The sequence below is a fragment of the Lacerta agilis genome, chromosome 1 (genome assembly GCF_009819535.1).
Source record: "Lacerta agilis isolate rLacAgi1 chromosome 1, rLacAgi1.pri, whole genome shotgun sequence".
Classification (NCBI taxonomy): Eukaryota; Metazoa; Chordata; class Lepidosauria; order Squamata; family Lacertidae; genus Lacerta; species Lacerta agilis.
In genome coordinates, this window is record NC_046312.1 from 81,571,755 (window position 1) to 81,597,149 (window position 25,395).

General features: G+C 49.0%; 2 protein-coding genes across 4 annotated transcripts; one reads left to right on the forward strand and one right to left on the reverse strand.

Annotated features, from left to right (window-relative positions):
• The first annotated feature begins 3,239 nt into the window (after nucleotides 1-3,239).
• On the forward strand, nucleotides 3,240-13,728 carry RAD9A (RAD9 checkpoint clamp component A). Of its 3 annotated transcripts, XM_033159107.1 has the most exons (12): nucleotides 3,240-3,395; nucleotides 5,617-5,788; nucleotides 6,692-6,762; nucleotides 7,270-7,410; nucleotides 8,648-8,762; nucleotides 10,198-10,297; nucleotides 10,611-10,720; nucleotides 10,992-11,098; nucleotides 11,183-11,247; nucleotides 11,632-11,730; nucleotides 12,301-12,499; nucleotides 13,266-13,370. In XM_033159107.1, the coding sequence occupies exons 2-12, from the start codon at nucleotides 5,755-5,757 to the stop codon at nucleotides 13,368-13,370; spliced, it is 1,146 nt and encodes a 381-aa protein (XP_033014998.1). In that variant the 5' UTR covers nucleotides 3,240-3,395; nucleotides 5,617-5,754. The 3 variants fall into 3 exon arrangements, with proteins under 3 accessions (XP_033014998.1, XP_033015007.1, XP_033015016.1); XM_033159116.1 differs by lacking the exon at nucleotides 3,240-3,395 and having other exon boundaries at nucleotides 5,755-5,788; nucleotides 13,266-13,728; XM_033159125.1 differs by lacking the exon at nucleotides 3,240-3,395 and having other exon boundaries at nucleotides 5,755-5,788; nucleotides 11,632-11,724; nucleotides 12,298-12,499; nucleotides 13,266-13,728.
• Nucleotides 13,729-16,097: 2,369 nt separating this feature from the next.
• Nucleotides 16,098-24,842, reverse strand: PPP1CA (protein phosphatase 1 catalytic subunit alpha). Its single transcript, XM_033159138.1, has 7 exons — nucleotides 24,603-24,842; nucleotides 21,423-21,554; nucleotides 20,243-20,473; nucleotides 19,655-19,759; nucleotides 17,881-18,104; nucleotides 17,493-17,627; nucleotides 16,098-16,503 (listed from the first exon to the last, which is right to left on the reverse strand). The coding sequence occupies exons 1-7, from the start codon at nucleotides 24,655-24,657 to the stop codon at nucleotides 16,393-16,395; spliced, it is 993 nt and encodes a 330-aa protein (XP_033015029.1). The 5' UTR covers nucleotides 24,658-24,842; the 3' UTR covers nucleotides 16,098-16,392.
• Between the last annotated feature and the right edge of the window lie 553 nt (nucleotides 24,843-25,395).

Here is a 25,395-nt window from a genome sequence, read left to right on the forward strand (position 1 = left end):
CAAAAGAGCGGGAAGGACAACTCAGTGCAGCGCGGCAGGAAGGCGACAGAAGCGCATTTGGACTGCAAGGAAAGATCCGTATGTAAGCAGCCTCAGGGGCGTACCCAGGATCAAAACTAGGGGGGGGGGCAAGCCATGGTCTTTCAGGTTGTGACATTACAGCACGGAAAGGCGAATGAAACCAAAATTTTAGGAAAATTATATATAATTATAGCAGTGCTTTATTACGGTAGTTATTACAATTATTTGCTTGATTTTTTTAAAAAAAATTATTCTAGTTACATGTCTTATACCAGGGGTGGCCAACTGTGATCTACTTTCAGAATTAAAATCTGGCAGTGATCTACCCCTGTTTTGGGGGGTTCAGCTCAAAGTTGTTGACCTTTTTGGGGGATGAGGAATGCCCCGTTTTTTAGGGGTTCGGTTCATTTTTAGTTGTTGAGCTTTTTTTAGGGACTAGACCTTCTGAAATAATTGATTTAAAAACTAACTCAGCAAGACAGAAGACTGCCTGCTTTGTAAAGTGTGACAACCTTTGAGGTACAAAACACCCAGACAAGGAAAACCAACTCAGCTAACTAGTTTACAAGAATACTTGGCTAGTTTAGATGTATTCAAGTATCCAGGGCCAGATGAACTACATCCAAGAGTATTAAAAGAACTGGCAGAGGTGATTTCAGAACCACTGGCAATAATCTTTGAGAATTCCTAGAGAACAGGCGAAGTCCCAGCAGACTGGAGGAGGGCAAATTTCGTCCCTATTTTCAAAAAGGGGGAGAGAGAAGACCCAAACAATTACCGCCCAGTCAGCCTGACATCAATACCAGGAAAGATTCTAGAGCAGATCATTAAGCAAACGGTCTGTGAGCACCTAGAAAGGAACGCTGTGATCACTAAAAGTCAGCATGGGTTTCTGAAAAATAAGTCATGTCAGACCAATCTGATCTCATTTTTTGACAGATGTGGATGTAGCCTATCTTGATTTCAACAAGGCCTTTGACAAGGTGCCCCATGATATTCTTGTAAAGAAGCTGGTAAAATGCGGGCTAGACAATGCTACCATTCAGTGGATTTGTAACTGGCTGACTGACCGAACCCAAAGGGTACTCATTAACGGCTCCTCTTCATCCTGGAGAGAAGTGACTAGTGGGGTGCTACAGGGTTCTGTCTTGGGCCCAGTCTTATTCAACATCTTTATCAATGACTTGGATGATGGGCTTGAGGGCATCCTGATCAAGTTTGCAGATGACACCAAATTGGGAGGGGTGGCTAATACCCCAGAGGACAGGATCACACTTCAAAATGACCTTAACAGACTAGAGAACTGGGCCAAAGGAAACAAGATTAATTTTAACAGGGAAAAATGTAAAGTACTACACTTGGGCAAAAAAAAAAAAAAAAAAATTACAGGCACAAATACAGGATGGGTGACACCTGGCTTGAGAGCAGTACATGTGAAAAGGATCTAGGAGTCTTGGTAGACCATAAACTTGACATGAGTCAACAGTGTGATGCAGCAGCTAAAAAAGCCAATGCAATTCTGGGCTGCATCGATAGGAGTATAGCATCTAGATCAAGGGAAGTAATAGTACCACTGTATTCCACTCTGGTCAGACCTCGCCTGGAATACGGTGTCCAGTTCTGGGCACCACAGTTCAAGAAGGATACTGACAAGCTGGAACGTGTCCAGAGGAGGGCAACCAAAATGGTCAAAGACCTGGAAACGATGCCTTATGAGGAACGGCTTAGGGAGCTGGGTATTTTTAGCCTGGAGAAGAGAAGGTTAAGGGGTGATATGATAGCCATGTTCAAATATATAAAAGGATGTCATATAGAGGAGGGAGAAAGGTTGTTTTCTGCTGCTCCAGAGAAGCGGACACGGAGCAATGGATTCAAACTACAAGAAAGAAGATTCCACCTAAACATTAGGAAGAGCTTCCTGACAGTAAGAGCTGTTGGACAGTGGAATTTGCTGCCAAGGAGTGTGGTGGAGTCTCCTTTGGAGGTCTTTAAGCGGAGGCTTGACAGCCATCTGTCAGGAATGCTTTGATGGTGTTTCCTGCTTGGCAGGGGGTTGGACTGGATGGCCCTTGTGGTCTCTTCCAACTCTAGGATTCTAGGATTCTAGGAGGGGGTGGGGTGAAGAGAGGGAGGTGGAGATCATGACGACTTTTCAAATGTACAGGAGAGTTTGCCTCGCTCAACAATCCCGGGGCAGTTGTGCGCGATACCTGACCCTCACAGTGTAAACAACCCCCTCCCAATCTCTTCCGTACGGATGAGGGGTGGGAGGACATCAGGGTCCACACAAAATAAAATAGGCGGAAAACACGGGAGCTGAGCAGAGGGTTGTAACAGGAAGAATTATCTGAAAGACGGGTGAGGTGGTGGTGGGGGATACACAGCTGAAACCGGGATCTTCTGGAGGTGGGAAGTAGCTGCTGCGGAGCTTTAATGGTGTTGATTTTGTGGAAGACGTCAGCAGAGGGTGAAGCGGCTTCCAAGCAGGTTTACTCGGAAGTCAACCCCGCGGGTTTTCCTCCCAAGAAAAGCACAGGATAAAAGCACAGAAAAGCCAGGGGAGCCGCTTTGCAGCGAGTGGGGGAGACGGAGGAGCTTTGCCGGTGTTGTTGCTCACGAGCTGCTGGCTTGCCAGAGAGTCAGCCTGGAGGGAGGGGGACGGGGGAGACACTTTGCTGGGAGGGAAGGAGCGCCACCGGGGCTGCCAATTGGCGCAGCTGCGCCATCCGCCCGGCTGCCGGGGGTGCTGATTGGTGCGCCCGCCCACCCAGCTCTTTCAGATGCTTTGCCGCTCCCCACTTCCTCCGCAACTGCCGCCAGCCATATATAGTTGGTGGGGCATGAAGCGTGTTTGCGTTTCCATGTCCTGCCAGGGACTCAAGGCTGCTTGGGGGGGGGGGAGCTGGCTTCTAGGGGGGGGGCATCTGCCCCCTCCTGCCCCCCCTTCGGTACGCCCATGACCAGCCTCCTCACACCAAGCGCCCCCACCCGGCTGCATTAACTGATGCAGGAGCGCATCGTTGCTCCGGCATCGTCTTAACATAGGCGCGTGCGCAGTTGCGCTCTCGTCTCTCCATTCCTCCCGCCTTCCTAGAAGAAGGCGGTGTGAGAGGCTGAAGCGGGGGCGGGGCTTCCAGAGGATCCTACGCGAGAGCCCAGCCCCACCTTCACCGACTGGGCGGAGCATGAGCTTGCTTCCTCCGCTCTTGTTGAATCACGTGAACGGAAGTAGGGTTCGATCATTCGCCCCGACCCGTCCGTGCTTGCGTTCTGCTCTCCTAGAAAATGACAGCTACGCTGTCCAATGAGAAGGCAGCGTGGGGCGCGCGGAGGTGGGCGGCCTGAGAGCGCGAGTTCGGAACTTTGGATGGGAGGTAAGAGGAGCCTCCTGTAGGGAAGACGGGTGGGGACGGCTGTAGCCCGGCTGCTAGTTCCTTAAAGCAACCGGCCGCGTGTCTAATGGAGCTTGAGGCCACCGTAGGGGGTTGGGAATCAACCGTTAAGACGTCCTTCTGTCGGTATCCCAAGGCGTTCTTGGGAGCTCCGATTTCCTTCCTCCAGCTTTGGGTTGCCAACGTCGGCCCTTGTGGAATGCGCCTGTGCCTCTGTGCGGCAAGGTCACCAGGTGCAGCTTCTGTCCTGAGGCGCTCTTATTTTGCCCAGGGACAAGAACCCTTCCCCTCCTCCACGCTCTTGAAACTGTTACCCTCTTTCTGGATGCCCGCACCCCCAGGGCCAAATCAGTCTGCCTAAGGAACATTGATTGTTCCCATGCACAGTTGCCAACGCAGAGATGAGAAAGGTTTCTCGAAAGTGTTAAGCCAGTTGCTAGGTGAATGGAGTTACAAATCTACTTCTCAGTATCTTTTCTAGGCATTTTGCTGCATGGATGAAAAGGAGTACTCCTGGATCCAACTTTGTCATAGAATTGTAGAGGTGGAAGGGACCCTGAGGGTCATCTAGTCCAACCTCCTGTCACTGGAGGCCTCAGTGGCTGGGAGTGCCTTTTGCAAACTTTGGACAGTTCAGTGCTGGGCTGAGTTCAAGATGCTATTCTTGGTATATAAAGCCCATAAGGTCTTCAGATCAGTATACTTACCCAGTATGTGTGAACTGCATTCCTTTGATCTTCAGAATTGGCACTTCTAATGTACAGGTGCTGCCATGCGGAAGGAATGACTCCTTGCAAAGCCCGCAAGGGCATAGCCAGGATTTTTTTTTGGGGGGGGGACAGCTGCCCTCCTGTTCCTCCTTGGCCCCCAAAGCTTTTAGCATGCAATAAAATTGTAAGACTGTCATGATGCTGGCAGTGGGAGGGGGAGCAAAGGAGAACACTGGCTGCTGATCTGGGAAGGAGAGAAAATAAAAGCCAAGATCTCTCTGTTGTCATCATCATCATCATCATCACCGCGGGGGTTGGGGAGTCTGATGTGCAAGCTGTGAGGGGATGGGGCCTGGGTGAGCTGTAAAGGAAGAAGAAGGGACAGGGTGAGTTTTAAAGGGGAGGGGTTAACTGGGATGGTGAGCAACACAAGCAGGGGCATAGGTAAGAAAAGATTAAACCAGGGGTCACCAACCTAAGGCCCATGGGCTGGAAGCGGCCCTTGGAGGTCGTTTGACCAGCCCACAAGCCACCCCCGAACTGAGCTTCCCACCCATGCGCTGCGCTAAAGCGGCGCAGCACGGGGACTCACTTCCGCGGTGCCGGAAATCATGTCTGTGCAGACACAGACTCCAAAAATTGGGGGGGGGGCACACGCAATCTAACCCATGGAGGGATCTCCGCGGGACCAATCCGTCCCAGGCAAGATAAACCTTGCTGACCCCTGCATTAAACACTACATCCTGCTAACAGAATAACCAGCAGCATTAATAAATGTGTTCATAATTCAGATTCTAAGTGCCCTAGACTTTTTTTAAATATAAAAGCAATGTTCACACCTTGTAATGTCTATGCAGATACAGAGGCTGCAGTCCTGGGCAAACGTAGTTGGGCATGTCCTACTGAATCCAGTTAGACATACTTCTGAGTAAAGAAGGATATGATAAGACAATACTTTAGAAAGATGGAAAAGTATAAACAACTTTTATTCTAATGGTTTAAGGGTGTATATTTTCCCTCATAGGGCGAATAGCACTTTCAGGGGGAGATGGTTTTAATTTTCAAAATGGCATAGTGCAATCCAAATCCTCCAGCCATGCAATTTAAATTCCACCTATAGTTCCTATAAACCCTTTAAAAGTATGCCTCATTTAGCTTTTATGTTAATGGGTTAGAGGGGGAATGAATTTTTAACCTATTAGGGATCTTACAATATGTCTGTGTCAGAAAATGATAGTTTTTTGGGTTTTTTGTGTGTGTGTTTTTTTTTACAAACTATTAGATTAGGACTTTGCTTTGGAAGGCAACTGGGAAAAATAGAAAATAAAAACTGCAGTAGCAATGGGTTATACTTGATTTCAAAGTGTTCTGGTGATCACAATGCTAGTGGAGCTTATCCTTGATCTGTAGAAGCAGTCTAAGAAATGGTTAGTTGTAACAATGTATGTGTGATATATGTGTACATATACATTCTCTTTCTCCTCACCCCTTAGCACCTACTTGGAGTTCTGGGGAGTTCCCTCCATTAGAAAACAGAGCTGGCCACAGTGTACTTGGTGAATACATCGGATGTTTAGTTCCCCCCACCTTGTGTCTGGTGTGGGGAAACTTTGAGGCTTCTCTGCCTTGGCATGAAGTGCACAATTACTGGGGGCAATGTGAAAGGTGAGGCAAGATTAACTATTTGGATCTGGGGTATTCAGCAGTGGGCAAAGTTGACTATTGCTTGATGTTTGACTGGAAAAGGGGCTTGTGTATGGTTACAGGAAGAAGGGAAGCCTCCTGAAATGAGCTTCTAAACCTGTGAAGGCAAGAGTGGGGAACCTATCATTCTCTAGTTGGACTTCAGTTCCCATCAGAACCAGCAAGGCCATCAGTCAGGGATGATGGGAGTTGTAGTCCAGCAACGCATGGACTACAGCAGGCATGTCCAACAGGTAGATCGTGATCTACTGTTGCTCACTGGACATCTGTGGAAGATCACTGGTAGATCAGTGGCTCCCCCCAAAGAAGCTAAAAAACTTTGGTTCCCCTAAAAAAAGCTCAACATCTTTGCCCTGCACCCCTAAAATGACCTGAACCAAAAATAGGGCTTTCCTTCTTTAAAAAAAGCTCAGTGTCACTTTCCTCTTCCCTAAAGCTCAACAACTTTGACCTGAACCCGCAAAAAGGGGGTAGATCACTGCCAGTTTTTAACTCTATGAGTAGATCGCTGTCTCTTGGAAGTTGGTCACCCCTGGACTACAGCTTCTCTACCCCTGTTATAAGGGGACTTTCCTGATGAGACAATAGTAAGAGTAGCAAGTGAGAATGTGTGTGTGTGTGTGTGTGTGTGTGTGTGCAGGTGGGGTTATGATACCCGTATGGGAGTGTGACATGAGAAGAATGACGCATGTTTTGGCATGTCTGGGGCTTCTGAGTAAATAATAGACCCAGGTGGTTGTTTAATAGAAGAGGGATTCTGCAGGGGATGGTCTCAGCCTGCACAAAGAGGCAGGCTGAGGTGGAATGCAAGATCAGACATCGGAAGAGGCTTACGTTGTCAGTGTTCTTTTGTCTCTTGTGCAGCCCTGGGGAAAGCGGTGCACTCTCTTTCCCGTGTTGGAGATGAAATCTACATTGAGCCTCTTCAAGAAGGGGTAAGGTGACAGGCCGGGAGGTGTAGGGAGGGTCTGTCTAGCGTGTTTATTGCTTATAACTCTCAGATTGGAACGTTTATCAGTGAGACATCATCTGTGAGCTAAGTGAGGGGAGTCTCTGTTGCAGAGCAGCAACACTATCCTGGTATTGCAATCACTCTGTATGGCTGGGGATGGGGTATGCGGCCTTGGACTTGGACTGCCAGCTCCCACTTGTCCTGGCCAGCACATCCAGGGGTCAGGGAAGATGGGGGTTGTAGTCCCGCAGCATCCAGAGAGCCACAGGTTCCTCTGGCCTAAGCCATTGCAGCTGTCTCATTGGTCAGCATGTTGTATGTGCTGGGAGCTATTAGTTGATGCAGGTTTGTCCAATTTTGGAGGCAGCGATGCTGTGTCTTTAGAAAGCAGGATTTCAACTACTTAGAACAAGGAAGCTAAGAGGGGTGTGGGGAATCTTCTCTGTGATAATGATGGAGTTAATGACACTTCCCATCCTTGATTCCCCAGCTCTCCTTGCGTACGGTCAATGCGTCCCGCTCGGCCTACGCCTGCTTCCTGTTTGCCCCGCTCTTCTTCCAGCTCTACCAGCCAGGGGAATCGGAATCTGACTTGGATGCAGATGGTTTCCGGTGCAAAGTGCTCATGAAGGTGAGGGGCCCACGTGGGGATGGGGCAATGCAGGCTTTTATCAGAAGACCAATGAACTCCAACCTGGTGCTTGTTGCCTATAGTTCTCTTTGCAAGCACCAATGATGGCTTGGTCTGCACAAACACCCCATATGTACCACTTTGTACTGCAGGTGATAGTGGTGAAAAATCACTGCACCGTTGCAAAAATGGCATGTCAGAGAAGAGGCTTGGCTAAGTAATTCTCTGACATTTAGTTATTTTTTTCACATGCACTATTTTTTTTTTAAGCAAAGCAGCAGGCACTCAATGGGTTGAGAGGTTGAACTGTGCTCCATATTGTGCTGCACAGATCCTTCCAAGTCAAGGATTCTCCGTCTCTCTAAGTTCTGTTCTGATAAGGTGGTGAAGTAATAGGTGTCTCTGTAAGTATTAGATATGATGCTGAATGGAACTTCCAGGTTGAGGAGCAATATACCTCTGAGTAACAGTGCTAAGGAAAAAAAACTAAAGGAAGGACATTGCCTTAATGCCCTGCTTGCTAGCTTCTCAGAAGCATCTAGATGACCATGGTCATTGGAACGCTGCTTTAGATGGATGCTTGGCCTGATTCAGCAGTGCAAGGATAGGTAGAGGGATGTTTTTGGTGTTTGTGTGTTTCAGGGTGGAGGAGAGCTTTCAATATACAGGTTATTTTTATAAGCCACTGTGATTTTTCACCTTCTGTTGATTGCCACAAATATTTTCCAAGGCTTAAAGAAACAAATGTCTTCAGGCTCCATCTGCAGCTCACATTAAGGTCATTGTTCTTCCCTATTGTTGCTCAACTAAGTGGCAAGAAAACAGTATTTGTTCAGACTTTCAAAACTGAATTGTTTTTACTCCTCCTGGAAGTACCTCTGCCAGAATCAGAGCACCCCAGCTCAGTTCTTTGAGACAAAGTTAGTGGCTTCAGCACTAGACTGTTTATTTATTACATTCATTACAGTATATCCTATCTTTCCTCTCTGTGGCATAGGTGGTCTCTGTTTCCCATCAGTTTTATCCTCATGATGAACCTGTGAGGTAGAATAAACCTAGAGATAGTGTCTCGCCCAAGATGACACATTGAAGCTGAGTGGAGATATGAACCCGAGTCTCCCCAAGCCTAGTCAGACACTAACCACTGCCCCACACTGGTTCTGGCTTTCCCTTTTGAGGAGGGTCTTTGAGGAAAACACACGCACAGAACTCTGGCTTTCTTTCTCATTCCCTCCAGTCTTTCCTGGCTATCTTCCGCTCACTCCCCTCACTGGAGAAGACGGTGGAGAAATGCCTCATCTCGCTCAGTTCCCATGCTAGCCGGTTCCGTGTGCAGCTGTACTGCAAATATGGTGAGCGTTGGGGGTGGGGAAGAGGAGGAACCACCCTACTTGGGTGTGCAGAGTGATACACTGGAAGATGTAGAATCCTTGAAATGTAGCGTGGGAAGGGACCCAAAGGGTCCTTTAGTCTAACCCCCTGCAGTGCAGGAATCACAGCTAATATGGTAGGGATAAATATGGCTGAAAGTGTGGCCTTGAGTGCCATCTCCAGTGCAGTCCATCAGGCTGCCAGTACTGAGTTAGGAGACGGCCACGAGATGTTCCAAATGCATGAGGAGAAAATAATACAACCAAGGAAGGGAGAATCCAGTGAAGATCAGTTTTGTGAGTCATGAGCCCTCTGCCTTGCTTAATCCTGGAGGAGCAAAGAGCTACAAAGAATCCACAACCCTGAGTAAGGATCCTAGCTGGTTTCTGTAAAAAAAAAAAAAAAAGCATAATTGAAGATCATGGTCCTGTTCTAATGGGGGCAGAGGGTAGGGACACAGCGGTGACTGATGTCTCCCAAATGTGAGGGTTCTCAATAGTGGTGGCTAGTGCCCGTTGAGACTGGCAGGCCAGAAGGCAGAGAGGCCAGCAGGAGGAGAAGCTAGAGCCAATGGTATGCAAAGCTCACTAATTCTAGCTTTATTTGTGCTTCTTTTATTGTATCTGCTTTTATTTTCCTCTGTCCCAGTGAACAGCATTTCCATTGAAAACGCTAGCATAAGCTTATTTCATTTAATCAGAATCCTCATTTGAAATCCCTCTGCACTTTTGCTTTAAACTTCATGGGGGAAAAGAAAGGTTCGTATGGATAGAAACAAGCTTCTCGGTTCTTTCACTTCTCCATTCTTTCACACGGCAATTTGGTGGTTCAACCATTGATCAGCCCGTTTCACTTAATGCAGAAGATGGAGGAATCTTGAGATGCATGAGAAGCGAGAGGAGATGGAGGCTGTGCTGTGTGAAAGCTTTGCTTCCACCCTGCAGGAGCAGTGCGCCTGGCAGACTTCCAGATTGGGACATTTAACCTGAAGGTGTCTTGGCATTCTGCAACAATCAAAGGCACTTTTCCAGTGACAAGTGTTGCTTGCGCAATAACACAGTCACTATCTATGCATCTTGAATCTAAAGATTTGTAGCAACATGAACTGGCTGTAACAATTTCATTTTAAAACAAGGCTTTAAAAAGTATTTCACAAGGAAGGGAGGGAGGGAGGGAGGGAGGGAGGGAAGGAAGGAAGGAAGGAAGGAAGGAAGGAAGGAAGGAAGGAAGGAAGGAAATTATCCTCCATCCCCAATGTCTGGTGGCTGCTGCTCTTTTCCATTTTAGGCCTTGGGTGGGGTAGACCATTGTTGCCTTCTCCTTATGTCTGCTCCTTGCGTTGCTCAGAGTCTTCCGGGAGACATAATGCCCTGGAGCCATTTCCCACTGAGACACTCTCTATCTATGTCTCTGCAGGTGTCATCAAGACCCATGACTTGTCATTCCAGGACTGTGAATCCCTGCAGGCAGTCTTTGACACAGGGCAGTGTGCTCATGCTCTTCATGCCCCTCCCAGGTGGGACCATGGTATGGTTGAGAGAGATTGCAGTATAGGCAGAAGGGAATGGGATGGATTAAGGTTCTTGCAATTGATGTGCATTGACCAGTCCGCTTACACTAAAGATGCATCAACTGCAGCTTGGAAGGAATGAGGAACATGGGTTGCTGATGCGTCTGGGAATCAATGGGTGCTTTGTGTGGGCTGATGCTGTGCCATGGTTATTTAATTAGGGCAAAGATTATTATATGCAGAGGAAAAGGGGGGGTGTTCAACCATGAAATCCACATCCCCCTCTAAGCCCCTTTCTCTGCCCCTCCATCTATTTCAGGCTATTGGTGGATGCTGTGGTGCATTTTCCATTGACACAGGCTGAGGTGACCCTCAGTGCCAGCCCTTCTGGGAAGGTGACCTTGCGCAGTTACCTGGAAGAAGAGACAGGTGAGCTGCTCGCCATGACCTGGCTTCTATCTTATCCCCAGAGTCCATCAAAGGTGGTGATACTTAATTTGCCCATCTCAAGAACCTCTGGATCACATATGAGGGCATTCTATATGTGCAACTGGGGATGATAGGAGGTGGAGAGTTCTCGCAGGGTCCCTGGCCTGCCTTTATGTGGCTAGCAGTTTCTCCTTAGCAGTTTTCTTGTGGGAAGCATAGACAGTGGTAGCTGTCAAACGAGGGCCTTCTTTGATCCTCACCTCTCCTTCAGAGCCCAGCCGGATGATGGTGACTGAGCTCTGTTTGAGCGAGGACGAGTTCCAGGCCTTCCATGTCAAGGAAGAGACGCAAGTCACTTTCTGCCTCAAGGAATTCCGGGTGAGTTTGCTTCCCCTCTCCTTGCCCTCATTTGAAATGGGTGGCCTTGTGCTCTTTCCAACCTGTTTCACCTCTCTCTAACAGGGCCTCCTGAGCTTTGCTGAGTCCTCAAATCTCCCCCTTAACATCCACTTTGACATCCCTGGCAGGTAGGCCTTCATGAGGGATGTTCTGGAGGGGAAGCACCTTTGTGGCTAAATTTTCAGGAGGCAGTAGGCCACTGAATGCCAGCTGCTGGGAGACATCTGCATGGGAGGGTTAGTTGCCTAGGGGGACCTGGTTGGCCACTGCGGAAGCGAGGGTGCTGTACCAGATGGTCCTTTGGTCTGATCTTGTGAGGTTGTCCAGAAGAGCAGCCCTGGTTTGTTGCCTGTCCTGTAACAGCCAGCAGCCTGACTTCGTTTGCTTCATTGCAAGAGTGGGGTCCTTGGCTCCATTAGCTGCCACTTTCTCTGCCATCCCCCTTTGATATCCCCTTTAGCCCCCAAGCCTGTGTCTTGAGAATCCTGCCCTCACCAGTTCTCTCCTCACAGGCCAGCTATCTTCACCCTGGAGGACCCTGTGCTGAACGTGCACCTGGTCTTGGCCACTCTGGCTGAGAGAGAGAGTTCACAGAAGAACAACAACAACAGGTAAGCAGGGTTGAAGCTCCTGCACCACAAAATCTGGCACGCCCTGAAGTGGAGCAGGGTGCAGGGAGGATCCCGGAGGACAATGACGTATTTGGTAGGAGCACCGTCTCTGCTTGGCGCATAGAAAAGATGAATTCTGTGCTCTTGGCATCATTTTGTCATAGGTGTTTTTATAGCATAGTGAAAAGATCTGCCTGTCATTTTCCAGCGCTGACCTGAGCTACCATCTTAGCAGCTATATACGGTTGCCTTGGTTACTCTTGGAACAGCTCAGTGTCTCAGCTTTCTGTTAAGCACTTTGTCATTTTTAGCCTTTTAAACTTAGGTAGTTTGTGTCAAACAGTGAGTTTGGAACTGGGGCTTGCTTAAATGGATAAGGATGTGAGAGATGAAGGCCTTATGAAGTCCCTTCTAACCCTATGATTTCCTTCTAGCTTATTGAATTTCTCTCTCGGAACCCTCTTGTCAATAAAACAAACACCCCCAAAAGAAACCATTTGTATTTGTTGGGGTGTCTCTTCACAGAAGGTGTTTCCTCACAGCTGTGTTCCTGTATCTCTCTCATGCCAGCACATCCAAGCCTGCTTATGATTTCGCCGGTGATGACATCGATGCCTACATGATAGCCATGGAAACCACCTGCGATGGCGCAGAGGGAGCAGAGGCCCCTCCCAGCCCCACCTTCCCCTCAAGACGCACCTTTTCCGATACAAGGGAGTTGGAAAGCGATCCTGAGGGAACTGTGCCTGGCACACCACCACAAAAACGGGTACGTGCAGAGGGATTAGAGCATGAATGTGTAGTGGAAAGTGTGAGGCTCTGCAGATCTCTTGACCACGTTACAATTCTAGTGGGTGCGCATTCAGTGGTTCTGAATGTACCCATAATGCAGGAGGCAAAAAAGGTGGAATCTGTTTCAGTACAGGAAGGCATGATAGGCATAGTCTGTTTCGGCAATGTGCATCCACAAGAGGGTGCATGTTGAGCCTTGGAATATGTACCTGCTAGCGCTGTAATATGTTGCACATCCCTTACTTACTCTTGATTCAGTTAAAGTTCACTGAAACTAGACTTCCATGGAAAGCAACGAGGCTGTAGTCACTTAACACCTTGCTTGTTCATTGGCCCTTAATCATGACTATCGGTAGCTGGAGCAGAGCCATAGAATTCCAGTGGCAGCAGTCAAGCTTTGGTAATGGCACGATTGCAAAATCTGGGTTTTTTAAGACGGTGGAAGGGAATCGGTAGGGTGTGGTAGAAACTAGACACTTCAGAGATGCTGTTAGTTTCGGAGTGGTTTGGAGGAACATGGAAACTAGCTGAACACTCAGGGTCTGACCACAACATGCCCCCCACTGAATGCCATATGCTTATTTTCAAGTACATTTCTATGGCTTTCTTAACCTAATACCGGTACATTTTTAATATTATCAACCTTGCAAGATTCTGGTATATCAACAACGTACTATTTCCAAATCTCTTGCAAACCTGCACCCCCAAGAAATGTCTTTGCCCTGCTTTTGTTTCATTTGCAGTTCCGCTCCTTGTTCTTTGGGTCGGTCCTCAGCCCGTCACAGCTCCTGGTCCACTCATGTACAAGCCAAGAGGTGTTGGCAGAAGACAGTGAGGGAGAAACGTGAGAGGTCCCCCAGCTACTGGTGCATGATAAGACACCTCTACTGCTAGAAATAAGATGTTTCAAGCTAAGCAGCTTGAGCCATCTTTTGGGTTGGATCCCAGGCTGCCCCTCTTCAGTTCTCCTGCTGCTCCCCAGAGAATCAACACTGAAGTGTGTGGTTCTTCCATCATGGAGAAAAAACCTTCTGCAGATAGAACAACACTGAGACAGACACATAGATCTACCTTCTTTGCTAAAGTATTACTGCACGTCTTTGAAAGGGAGGTGGCTGCGAGAGATTAGACCTTCCTCCAGTGGGTTTGTGGCTAACATCCATAGACGTAGAATACTTATTTTCTAATAAATTTTTTTAGATGTTTTGACTGTGGTGGGAATTGTTGCTGTGGTTATCCATCAGTTGCTGTAGCCTTCTTTTTACTGCCTTCCACTCCACGCCTCTTTCCTCCCTTGTAATTAACCTGTTTCATTGCTAAACCTATAATTTAGCTGTTGGGCAGATGGGAATTGAAGGTTGATTACAGGAAAGGGATCTGTAGCAGCCAGGGTGGTATTAATAAACTGCAGTACTATGTAAAGCACAGGAGGTAGCAAAGAAGAACATGGCTATTTCCTCTTTCCTTCTGCAGGCAGGTGAATATATTTCAGCCCTAACTGCAAGTATCAGAATCATTAGCAAACGTACTTTGTTATCCTCTGCTCCCACAATATAAAGGCACTTTAAGAAGTCCGTCCCTCTGGTAAAACAATGGTGCCCATCCACAGTACAGGCCTGATGTCTTTTCCAGATGCAACCGAGGGGAGGAAGTCAGCATTGTGCTCTTATTGCATTTTGGCTTGCCAGGTAGAACAATCCTCATCCTGTGCTGCTCTAGGGGTTCTCCCAACACCCCCCAGAGCTTATTTTGCAGTGGGGGAACAGTGTTGTGTGAGCGGAAATCCTTGCGCAATTTCCACTGGTGGGATTCATCAGCTGAATCCCACTCCTAATGCAGAACCAATCCCCACCCTGTCAGTGTAGTTCAAAATGCTGTTAGCTATCTAATAAGAACTCTTGCCTTTCCTGGCTCAAAATATATGTCCTTAGTAGGCCTCTAGTTCTGTTCTACTGAATAGGCACAGCTTCCCGTGTCCTGCCTTGCTTTTTGCTTAAGCCCCGCAGGATTGCCTTGGCTGAGGACCACAGCTAATTCCTACAAACTGCTGATAACTCTGCTGCGGCATGGGATTTAACTAGAGATTAAGCAAGCAACAACGGACCAATTCACATTAAGAAGGCAGGGGCAAAGGCTCTCTTAAACAGCTTACCGAGAGGAGGTGCTGTTACATAACCCTGTTAGGAGTATCATGTGTTAAAAGTATCCTAGGAGCTTTCAGGACAGCCCTACTGGAATCAAAATTGGGTGCATTAGTACACAGTATTTTACCGATTCCTAATCCACTGGTTTTCCTAGTAATGTATGGAAGTGAGAGCTGGACCATAAAGAAGACGGATCGCCGAGGAATTGATGCTTTTGAATTATGGTGCTGGAGGAGACTCTTGAGAGTCCCATGGACTGCAAAATGATCAAACTTATCCATCCTTAAAGAAATCAGCCCTGAGTGCTCACTGGAAGGACAGATCCTGAAGTTGAGGCTCCAGTACTTTGGCCACCTCATGAGAAGGGAAGACTCCCTAGAAAAGACCCTGATGTTGGGAAAGATGGAGGGCACAAGGAGAAGGGGACGACAGAGGATGAGATGGTTGGACAGTGTTCTCGAAGCGACTAGCCTGAGTTTGGCCAAACTGCGGGAGGCAGTGAAAGATAGGCGTGCTCTGGTCCATGGGGTCACGGAGAGTCAGACACGACTGAACAACAATCCACTGGTCTGTGTGAGCTAATGGATGTAGAAGAATCTAAAATAAGGACCTTGTCTGCATCTTTAGGGTCCCTCGTGCAGCTCATGCTGTTCATGCCCCATACACTTACGCTCTTGAGCTAGGAATCCTTCATGCCTCTACGAAAGGGGCTGTCTTACCACATGATGCCACTGCATAGCTCAGCTTCACTATTCCATTTAAAGCTTGCAGGCAATGCAGGTAGGTGAGGAGCGTAATAGATAGGTGGTGGTTAGTGAAGAAAACCTGGACTACAGAGATACCTAAGCAAGCCAGTGTTTCAACGTGAAAGTCTTAAAACCAGTAAGCAGAGGAACCTGCAAAGGTAGTCACAAATTGCTCCATGTCAGCCAAAGCGCAAAGGGATTTTAGCAGGTGAAATATGGAAAGGTAATTAGGGATAGAGGGCAAGATGTCTTTTAAGATGCTTCGTCTTGATCGTGTAACTTTCTAAGAATGTGTGTGCAGCCGTGCTGCACCAAAGCCCCATCTGGCCCAGCATTCCATATCCCTCTGGGAAGCCCATGACTGCACTCTCCCTACTGTGAGATTCCCAACAGCCAGTACTGCAGAGGCATGCCACCTCTACTACAGCTATCAGTAGCCCTACCCTCCATGAATTTGCCTAATCCCCTTTTCAAGTCATCAAAGCTCTTGGCCATCACTACATCTAATGGAAGCAAGCTCCACCATTTATCTAGGCACTATGGAAGGAGAACTTCATTTTATCTGTCCTGAATCTTCAAACATCCTCTCCTCCATACCTCCTAAGGAGAGCTTGTTTCATCCTCCAAGCCGCATCATGCAGCCCCATTCATTTTATTCTCCCCAAACAGTCGACAAAGGAGCAGCTACATAAGAATCTTACATGTTTATTCAAAAAGATGTAGTAACCCCCCATGGGGGAAAGGGGGAGCACACATCAGGACAAAGTTGGCAAAAAAGTCAATCAAAAATACCCCCAAAAATAAAGACATCCCCAATCCCAGGGGAGCAGAATTTTTGGTATTGAATTCTTATTCAGCCGTTTTCTTTAAAAAAATTACATGGCTGGGCCCTGGGGAGGTAAGCAGCCGCTGTACAGTGTAACCGCTACGCAACACAGCCTGGGCCCCACACCTACAGCTAGGGGGACAGGCAGGGCTAGTTACTTCTTGGCTTTGGCAGAGTTGCGTGGCGGAGTGATTGGGCGCCCACCAGGGTTCAATCCACTGAACTGACCATATTTGCCCTTATTCTTGTCAGCCGGTTTCAAGATCTGTAGAATTCAAGAAATGGGTGGGGAAGGGGATAGGAGAGAAAAGATTAGTTTCAGGGTAAAAGTTTATAGTGTCTCATTGCAACCCACAATCCCATTTTACCTCTCATTCAGATGCTAAATAAAGCAACAAAACAAGGTCTGAAGCCCTCTAAGTCAGATTTTCAACACTTAAATCCAGGTCTTTAAATAGGCCTTAAGACCTAATCTATTTCAATACGTGTTTTTTTTTCTTGGTAGCTTTTTGATACCGCTAATTTTGGCATAATTTTTAAATCTTTTAAGCTAAAATACAGTGTTAATTCATCTATTTATTGTTCTTCTAATTGTTTCATTATCACTTTTATACTATCGTTTTAAGGCAATTGTATTTCATTTACATAAATAAAATGTACTGTAAAAGCTGCCTCGGCGGGGTTTTTATATCCTATTCTCCCTTCACCCCCTCAATACAGCACCTGGCGGTTTTTGTGCTGATGGAACGATCAGAAGAGTGCAACACTGAATTTCTTCCATACATATTATCACCCTGTGGCTTTAGGATTCTTTTTTTCTCTAGTTAAAAATAGCACAGAGCTCTAGATGAGCACCGGGCAAAAGCTAACTGGAAGAACTCCCAGTGGAAGAATGTAAACAAGTTTCACATTTTAAAAAAAGAAGTTACTGTAGACCCAGAAGGCTGGTTATTTGGGCATCCCAGTTCACATTTGTACAGAAACACATCCTGATAAGCGATTCAGCATACAGAAAACCATTCTGAAATAGGACAGATAATTTATATGATATATTTAAAATCAAAAGAGGGATGTTCATATCCTGAGGTCCCACACATCTTATGTGGCATCCAGCACCAGGATAGCGGATCACCAAGAAATCTGCCTAATTTTTTTTTAAGGCTTCTATCCTCCTTTACAACCTACACACTATCAGAAGAAGGTAGAGTACTGGTATTAGGAAAAGAGGGAAGTGTTATGCTCAATAGTCTTTACCTGGAAGGAGCACATAAGAGTCTCGTCAACACTCATCATTGCACCTGCATTATCAAACTCTCCACAGTAGTTCGGGGCAGAAAAGAGAGTCACCAGCTGCCGTTTGGCAAAAAACTCATAGCCGTCTTCTACCACCTATTGGTGGGGGAAGACAAAGAGAAACAGAGGGAGGGGGTAGAGAATTAACCGTGAAGCAGGCATAAATATGTACATATTCCCCACGTCCTGTTTGTGGGCTGCCTCTTGGCATCTGGTTGGCCGCTAGGAGAAGGCGATGGTGGGCTAGATGGGCCCTTGATTGACGTAGCAGGGCTCTTCTCCTGTTCCCACTCCCACAGCCCAGGCACGGACACCCTCCCCTCTTCCAGGGCGGCCACAGTGCCCCAACCTGGTGCGCTCGGCAGATCAAGTCCAGATCGTGCTTGTGAAGGAATTTGGCGACAACTTCTGAGCCGAAGGTGAAGGAGACCCCGCGGTCATTCTCGCCCCAGCCCTGCACATCTTTGTCAGGATCGGACCAGAGCAAGTCACAGAGCAGGCCCTGGTCAGGGACATCGGTGGGCCTCATGATCCGCCGAATCTGTTCCATGGACTGGAGGTCAGGGGAGAGCCCTGGAAAACAAGGTGCAGGTACTGTCAATGCTGCCAAGGGACAGCAGATGAGGAGTGGAGTTTACACCCTTTGCCAGGACCAGTTCAAGCCATTTTGCTGCCTGAGGCAGAGCAGCAAATGGAACCCACCCCCTCCTTGAGTCAAGGCATATAGTACCCAAGGCCGGCCAAGCTATTCTGGCGCCCAAGGCAGAAAAATTACACAAACCTCTCCTACAGTGAAAAAATTATGAATAAAGCAAAACAGCAATTTGCTGCCCTTTTACATCACCCAGTATCATCTCCCCATGGCAGCCTCCTGACTCTGCCTAATGGTAGGGCTGGGCCTGCCCCCCCTACACATACTCTTCCCTTAACTAACCCCCAACTGCTACTTTATGTCTTGTCACATTGCAAGAAGGAAAAAAGAAGCAGTATCGGGAAATTACAGAGAAAGGACAGCTAAATGGAATTAAGTATTCTACAGCATGAGTGGGCAGAAGGCAGCCTGGTAAATTTCTGGATGATTTGTAAGGATCAATCGTGGTTTCTGATTCCTCACTATTTACAAACCACCAAAAGAGAGAGAGAGAGAGAGAGAGAGAGAGAGAGAGAGAGAGGCTGCAGCCGTTTGCAAACCTCCATGCCTGATCCATGGCCAAGTTGTAAATATTTCAGCCGCAGCAATCCTTAAGGGAAGGGCCATAGCTCAGTGGTAGGTAGAGCACCAGGTTAAATCCTTGGCATTCTATTTCCCTAAATGTAAAATTAAACTTTATGCTTAGGAGTGCACGCTGTTCCTTAAAGCTGCAAGTTGTTGTTCTTTTTCAAAGTCTCCTCCATGCCTGGCCTTCTACTAATTGCTAGCCTCTCAGCCTCCATGCTCCTCACCTATAAAATATGAGTAATAACTGGTTGCCATCAACCAGGTCTGTGCAGCTCTGTTGGATGGTTTTAAACCTGCGTGTTGGACTCCTTTATCTGGAGCAACCCAGCTGCAAATGTGTACCTGTCTACGCAGGTCACAGAATGCAGAGCTCGCTGGGTGGAGGAGGCAGATGCCTCTGCCAGCAGCCACTATTTTCCACCTGCCTCTAGTTATTGAACTTTGCGGTGCCGATAAACAAATCCTGCAAGCCCGAATCCTGTCTGCCCCTGCCCAACACGCGCTGAGCTGATGTTCTCCCAGTGGGCCAAGAGAGACCTGGGAAAAGCCTCTGCTCCAAATTCTACAGTAAAAACAAATAAATAAATGAGGAAACCCTTGTAAAAAAATCTTGACCTTCTTCCCATTCATTTCCCCGGGCTTTTATTCTGCCTGCCCCCCCCTCCAAGGAAGAGCGCCAGCTCAGCATGCGTCAAGGCACCTAATTCCAAGGTAGGTTGCTCCCACGGCCTGTAGCTGCAGCAGCTTTTGTTGATTGCCGGAGACAATGCTGGTTGCAAACCACCTGGGACAGGCCACACAAACACAGTCGCTGGTGCCTAGCACACTCTGTTGTCACCAGGCAGCAGCAGCAGCATTTGCTCCCCTCTGTAACCCAATCCCATCTTTTCCAGGGCTGGCCCACCTCCATGGCAGCAGAAGATCTTCTCATCGACGATGGCAGCAATAGGCAGGCAGTTGAAGCAGTCCGTGAAGGTCTTCCACAGTTTGATGTTATAGCGCCTTTTACCTGCAAAAAGTGGGGGAAGCGGGAAGCGTTAGCAAGGAGAGAGAGAGAGAGAAAGCAGGGGGGCTGTTTTGAGGAGCCATGCTCCTGCGAAGTAGGGGGTCAGGGTCAGGGGGACGGGAGAGAAAGAACAGCATCCCAGTAAGGACAGACAGATGCTGTGGGACAAAAGACCTTCCCCGGCCAAATGCTGCCCTGCTCACCTATGGGAGGGATGGAAAACCTTTGAGAGTCCGAGGGCCACATTCCTTTCTGGGCAAGCTTCCAGGGGCCACATAGCAGCAGCGGGCAGAGGCAAAATGAGTGGAGCAGTCGAGAAGCAAGGCAGGGCGAGTGAAGCATATGGCCCAGGAAGAGTTTGGAAGGCCAGATTGACAGGTTAGGAGGGCGACATTTAGACCCCAGTCCTATGGTTCCCCATCCCTATCCTCTCTCCAGCCCCCACACTTGCACACCCACAGTTCTAACTAGGAGCCTTGCACTCACATTCATCATAAAAGCCATAGATGCGGTTGATGCTGGCACACTCGTGGTTCCCCCGCAGCAGGAAGAAGTTCTCGGGGTATTTAATCTTGTAGGCCAAGAGCAGGCAGATTGTCTCCAGCGACTGCTTCCCTCGGTCCACGTAGTCGCCCAAGAAGAGGTAGTTGCTCTCTGGGGGGAAGCCCCCGTATTCAAAGAGTCGGAGCAGGTCATAGTACTGCCCGTGGATGTCACCTGGAAAAGGGGAGGGGGTAGTTGGTAACAGAAGAGGAGCGCTGACGGAACAGTTGGAAATGTATGACGGATCATAACCCAGCTCTCTTTTTCTGAGCATGGGAGAGAGCAAGAGACCAAGAAGGGAACAAATGCAGGTGATCCTCTTTCCTCCTCTCAGCCGCAAGGGTCTGATGTGCTTCTAAGGAAGAGGTGGCAACACAGGTCCAGGTTACTGAGGTCTTACGCACAGGGTACCAGTGAAACCCTTTGTCCTCTCCATCTCCTCAAGCCCCACCCCTTCTCCACTCTTGGCCCCACCCACCCCTTACCTCTTCCTCTCTGCTTCTTTTATGTTCTCACATATTACTGCCCTCCTTTCTTCATCTTCTCCCCTTCTTCTACTTCCTTTCACCTGCTGATATTGCCTGCCTCCCTCTCGCTTTCCCTTTCATTTTGCTCACTTTCTTCTGACTTCTGCCACCTTCTCTGCCACTTTTAATTCACACCTCCCTGTGACTTTTGCCCCTTCCTAATGTCAACTTGTCTGAAACCAAAATGAACAGGGAATCAGATGAAGGCTCATCACTGGCAGACAGTGGCGAGGTTCAGTGACCTACAGAGTGAGCAGGCAGATTGCAGTCTTAGAGGGGAGGTCTGTGGGTCTCTCAAACCACCTGGGCCATTGGCCAGTGCCCCACTAGCACAGGACCTCAGCTGAGGCAGCAGCAATAGCATTAAGTTACCACCCATCTCCAAAAACAGTACAGATGTGGCAGAACTTAACGAATACATTTATACACGAATGTAAACGCCACGGATTGAATAAAAGTACGGTGAATAAAAGCCACTCATGGGGAGGAGGAAATAGGCATTCCCAGGTTACCAAAATATTGAGATGCATTTCAGAGTTATCCCACTTGAGCAATTATAGGCCGACAGCTGTACTAAACAGTAGGTGGAAACTTACCGCAAATTTTGAGTGGGGCTTCCAACTCCAACAGGATGGGCTGGCTCAAGAAGATTTCTCGCGACTTCAGGCACAGGCCCCGAATCTCATTTTCGGTCAGCTGCACATTCTTGCCCGGGCGTGAGCCTTGCACTGAAAAACCAAAACATGCCAGCTGACATCTGCAACACACGCCCCATCCTTCGTAAATGCCAGCCTTCCCCACTCGCAGCCCCATCGCAGAGACATTTCCAGCGCTCCCCTCTCTGGAAGCAGTCCTGGTGCCCCATCCAAATTCATTTACTTCCTCTCCATGCCCATGAAGATTGTCATGTCACCAGAGGCAGAGCTGCATTCTTGACTTTGGGATGGCAAGGAGAGTTGGGCAGGACATGCAAAGCCAGCTCCCGTGAAGTCCACCAATGTATAAGTGCCTCAAGAGGCCAGTACTGGAAATCTTCGCTTATCGCATTAGAAGCCCTAAAGCTGCACCACACCTGCATTATTTACTTTAGTGCGACTTCTGTTCCAGCACCTATGTTACTCATTACCAGGCATGAGGCTGGTAGTTTTCCTGCTCCCCCCTGCGAGTTAGCAGCCTGACCTATACCCTCTGGTACAGAAGCATTACAAGACACCAGGAGGAGGAGTCCAAAAAAATTTTTTTTATGCAGGTGACTACTTCTGTTTAAAAAAATTCACCACCTTTAGCCATGCTCACAGGGACAAGAGCAGCAGATCAGTACACGGCGCTGGCATGTGAAAACCTAGAGATTTGGAATTGCAGCAATGCTACCAGAAAGTCCCACCACCATCTGGAATAGGCTGGTGCACACAACTCAATTATATAATAGTTGCAAAGGAACTTTCATAAGGTCACCAGTAACAAGGATTGGATCCCAGATGCAAGTATTAGACAAACTTGGGAGGTTTTTGTTTTTAAATACTTTTGTTTACTAAATGCAAGTAAATAAACATGCTTAATTAATCACTGTTTAAAGGCATCTAAAAATGTCCTGATGCGTTTTCCCCCAGTGCTTTTTTCTGGGGGGGGGGGTATGCATACCCCTAAACATTTTGTGAATCTAAGTTTGGGTTCATTGAGGGGCAGTATTTCAATATGAGTAGGAAAATGAGAGTACCCCTAAACATTTTTAAAGAAAAAAGCACTGTTGTTTTTTTCTAACATGCACAGTATGTGTGTGGAATATTTTTTAATTTTATTTTTCTCATTAAACCCACATCGCAAGTAGAGCATCAGCTTTGATTGCAAAAGATCCCAGGTTCAATTCCTGGCATCTCCAGGCGGGGCTGGGAACATTGCTCCTCTGAATCCTGAAAGAGCTGCTTCCAGTCAGTGTAGACCAGGGGCTGTCAACCTGGTCCCTACCGCCCACTAGTGGGCGTTTCAGGATTCTAGGTTCTACTCCATCGAGCACTGGTGGGCTATAAGGAAATTTTACCATCAAGAAAGATGAATCAGTGGGCAGTAGGTATAAAAAGGTTGACTACCCCAGTGTAGACAATCTGAGAGCTAGGTGAACCCATAGTCCAACTCCGTTCAAGGCAGTTTCTTACATTCCTATGAGTAACCAATGCTGACTAATACTAGTATGCCAGGTGAAGGCTTCGGACATATGAAATGCACAGCTGGGCAAACCCAAACAAGCTTAACTCTGCCTGTTCTTGTGTACACTGCTGCTTTCTTTCAACTTCTATCCTTTACCTGGGCAATAGGAACAGAAGTGCCCTACCTTACAAGGAAGTGGTTCAGGATAGTCCCAGCCAAACTGAAATCTCACGGCACCAGCACAGGTGTACATCTAGCTGGCCAGGAAAAACCCAGCACCTTCCCTGGAGTGGTTACAACCCCAGCCTTCCACAACTGCTGAACTCAGTGGGCCCTACTCTCAAGTAAACATGCTGAGGCTTGGGGGCCTTAGTTTCTTCCTAAGGGTTTTTTGCCAGCGCAATGTCCCGTCTAGATTCTTGGCATTGCCAAGAAGTGGAGAGGTTTGCTGGGGACAAGCCCCTTTCGGGGGCCTCTAGTCGCGGATCCAAGGCTACAGCCGCCTGCTGAAGAGCCTGTGAAAGAGGACGGGAATCCGCCCAGCCCCGCTCCCAGGTCCTGACCGTCGGCCAGGCGGAGGTGGGCCGACACCTGCGCTCCACCCCGCCCACAAAGCCGAGCCAAAAGGCAAGGAGATTTCCCCGTAAAGAGGAACAGAGCCTCCCTCGCCGGCGCCTGCGGAGCATCGGGGCGGCTCGGTTCCCACGCTCGCAATGCTTGCCCAATCGCTCAATAGGGTTCCATCGCCGTCATGGTTAGCATTACGTCGCGAGGGGCGCTCCCCCACCCGACACGCGCGCGCGCAAGGAAATCCCACGGGCGTCGACACGCCCTTCTGGAGGCGCCGCCCCCGCCCCCCAATCCCCCTCGCCAAGCCTCCATCCTGCAAGTTCTTCGGATTCAGGAATCCGCCGTCCTTATCCAGGCCTCCCCTAGCGGGAAGTCGCGAAGAGGGAGCCGCACCCGGCCCTTCCGAGATCGGGCAAAAAGAGGCCAGCTGCGATTTCGCGGAGGAGGGAAGCTCCGAGTTGAGTCCGAGGGCGCCCACGCGAGATCACGGCTGTCTTACTGCATTTAGTCCTGCTAACCCAACCCTCCCTGCAGCGAGTTAACAGCGCCGCTTCCTCCACGGAAGTTCACGCCAGCGCCTCGCTATGTGGGGGGAGGGAGCAGCTTGAGTTGCGAGTTTCACAGGAGTGGATTGGGGGGGGGGAGGAACCGTGTGGAGCACTAAATCCACGCAAAACTTACCCTGGTGATATACCTAATGAGAACCTCCCCCCCCCCCAAAAAAAAGACAAAGGAGAATGGTTTAGTTCACACACTCACGCCAGACATCTCCCCCCCCTCCCCCGCAAAGTGGCTATTGCGTGCGTGGGTGCAAAGCTAGCGCAGGGATCCGCGCGGATTTCTCGCCGCCATGCGCGTTCGCGGCGGAGGCTGAAGCAGCATCGCGAGCGGGGGCTCCGCCGCACATTCCAGCGCGGGGAGGGGAGCAGGAGGGCGATCCGGAATCTCCAGCAGCCCAGTCCAGCCCCGTGCTCAATATCCTCGCGGGGCGGCGGCGCAGCCAATGGCAAGGGTCCCGTCCCCCCCCCCCCCGCGCTGCGCGTCCGGCCCCCGCGGCTCACCTTCCAGAAGGCGCCCGATGATGGAATCCAAATTGAGCTTCTCGCCGTCCGACATGGCGGCCCGCTTGGAGAGAGGAAGCTGCGCTGCCTGGGCTCCTCAATCTCTCCCTCCGCCGCTCTCTCTTTCCGCGCCCCCTCCCGCGGGCCCGACTCGGTGGTCCCAGCGCAGGCGAAGAGCAAGGGGCAGCGCCGGCTCGGCCCTCCTTCTACCTCTTCGCCTAGGAGCCTCCGCCGAAGCAGCGAGCAGGAAGGGCAGACGCGAGCGCACAGGCCCCGGCGGCCGCCCTCGCCGCCACCACCACCTACAGGCTGGAGGGATCAGCACGCGCCCCGGAGCCAGCGAGCTGCGACTGCGCGGGCCGTGGCCTCTCCCCACAAAGAGGGAAGCGGCGCGGAGGGAAACCGTGGCGTTTCTCGGCTCCAGTACCAGAGCCTTCTCTAAGGCGGCTGAGGAAACGGCGTCTCCAGCGCCCGGAACGCCGAGCTTCCCAAAGTACAGTACTTATTTCCAAGAGGATACGTATATCTATGTAAAAGAAAACCTGTGCAACGCTTTAACGTGTTCACTTCCACGACTTACCTGTGAGGTCAGTCCCCCCCCTCACCCATTTTACAGATAGGAAGATTAATCCTCCAACATTCCTCAGAAAATAGGGACATTCTACTGATGTAGAATACAGTGTCCCTGTTTTCTGAGGATTGGAGACCAGAGACCCAACATTAATGTGGTGCACCACTATCGTAGGATGTTGCTGTTCAGTCGTTCAGTCGTGTCCGACTCTTCGTGACCCCA

What these genes read in the sequence shown, in the direction of transcription:
- RAD9A (XM_033159107.1), top strand. Translation starts at nt 5,755, where the DNA reads ATGAAGTGCACAATTACTGGGGGCAATGTGAAAG. An exon ending in GCTCTTCATGCCCCTCCCAG is followed by an intron (nt 10,298 to 10,610) that starts GTGGGACCATGG and finishes CATCTATTTCAG; the next exon opens with GCTATTGGTGGATGCTGTGG. An exon ending in CACTTTGACATCCCTGGCAG is followed by an intron (nt 11,248 to 11,631) that starts GTAGGCCTTCAT and finishes CTCTCCTCACAG; the next exon opens with GCCAGCTATCTTCACCCTGG.
- PPP1CA (XM_033159138.1), bottom strand. Translation starts at nt 24,657, where the DNA reads ATGTCGGACGGCGAGAAGCTCAATTTGGATTCCATCATCGGGCGCCTT. An exon ending in CATCGGGCGCCTTCTGGAAG is followed by an intron (nt 21,555 to 24,602) that starts GTGAGCCGCGGG and finishes TTGGTTTTTCAG; the next exon opens with TGCAAGGCTCACGCCCGGGC. An exon ending in CTATGGCTTTTATGATGAAT is followed by an intron (nt 19,760 to 20,242) that starts GTGAGTGCAAGG and finishes CACTTTTTGCAG; the next exon opens with GTAAAAGGCGCTATAACATC.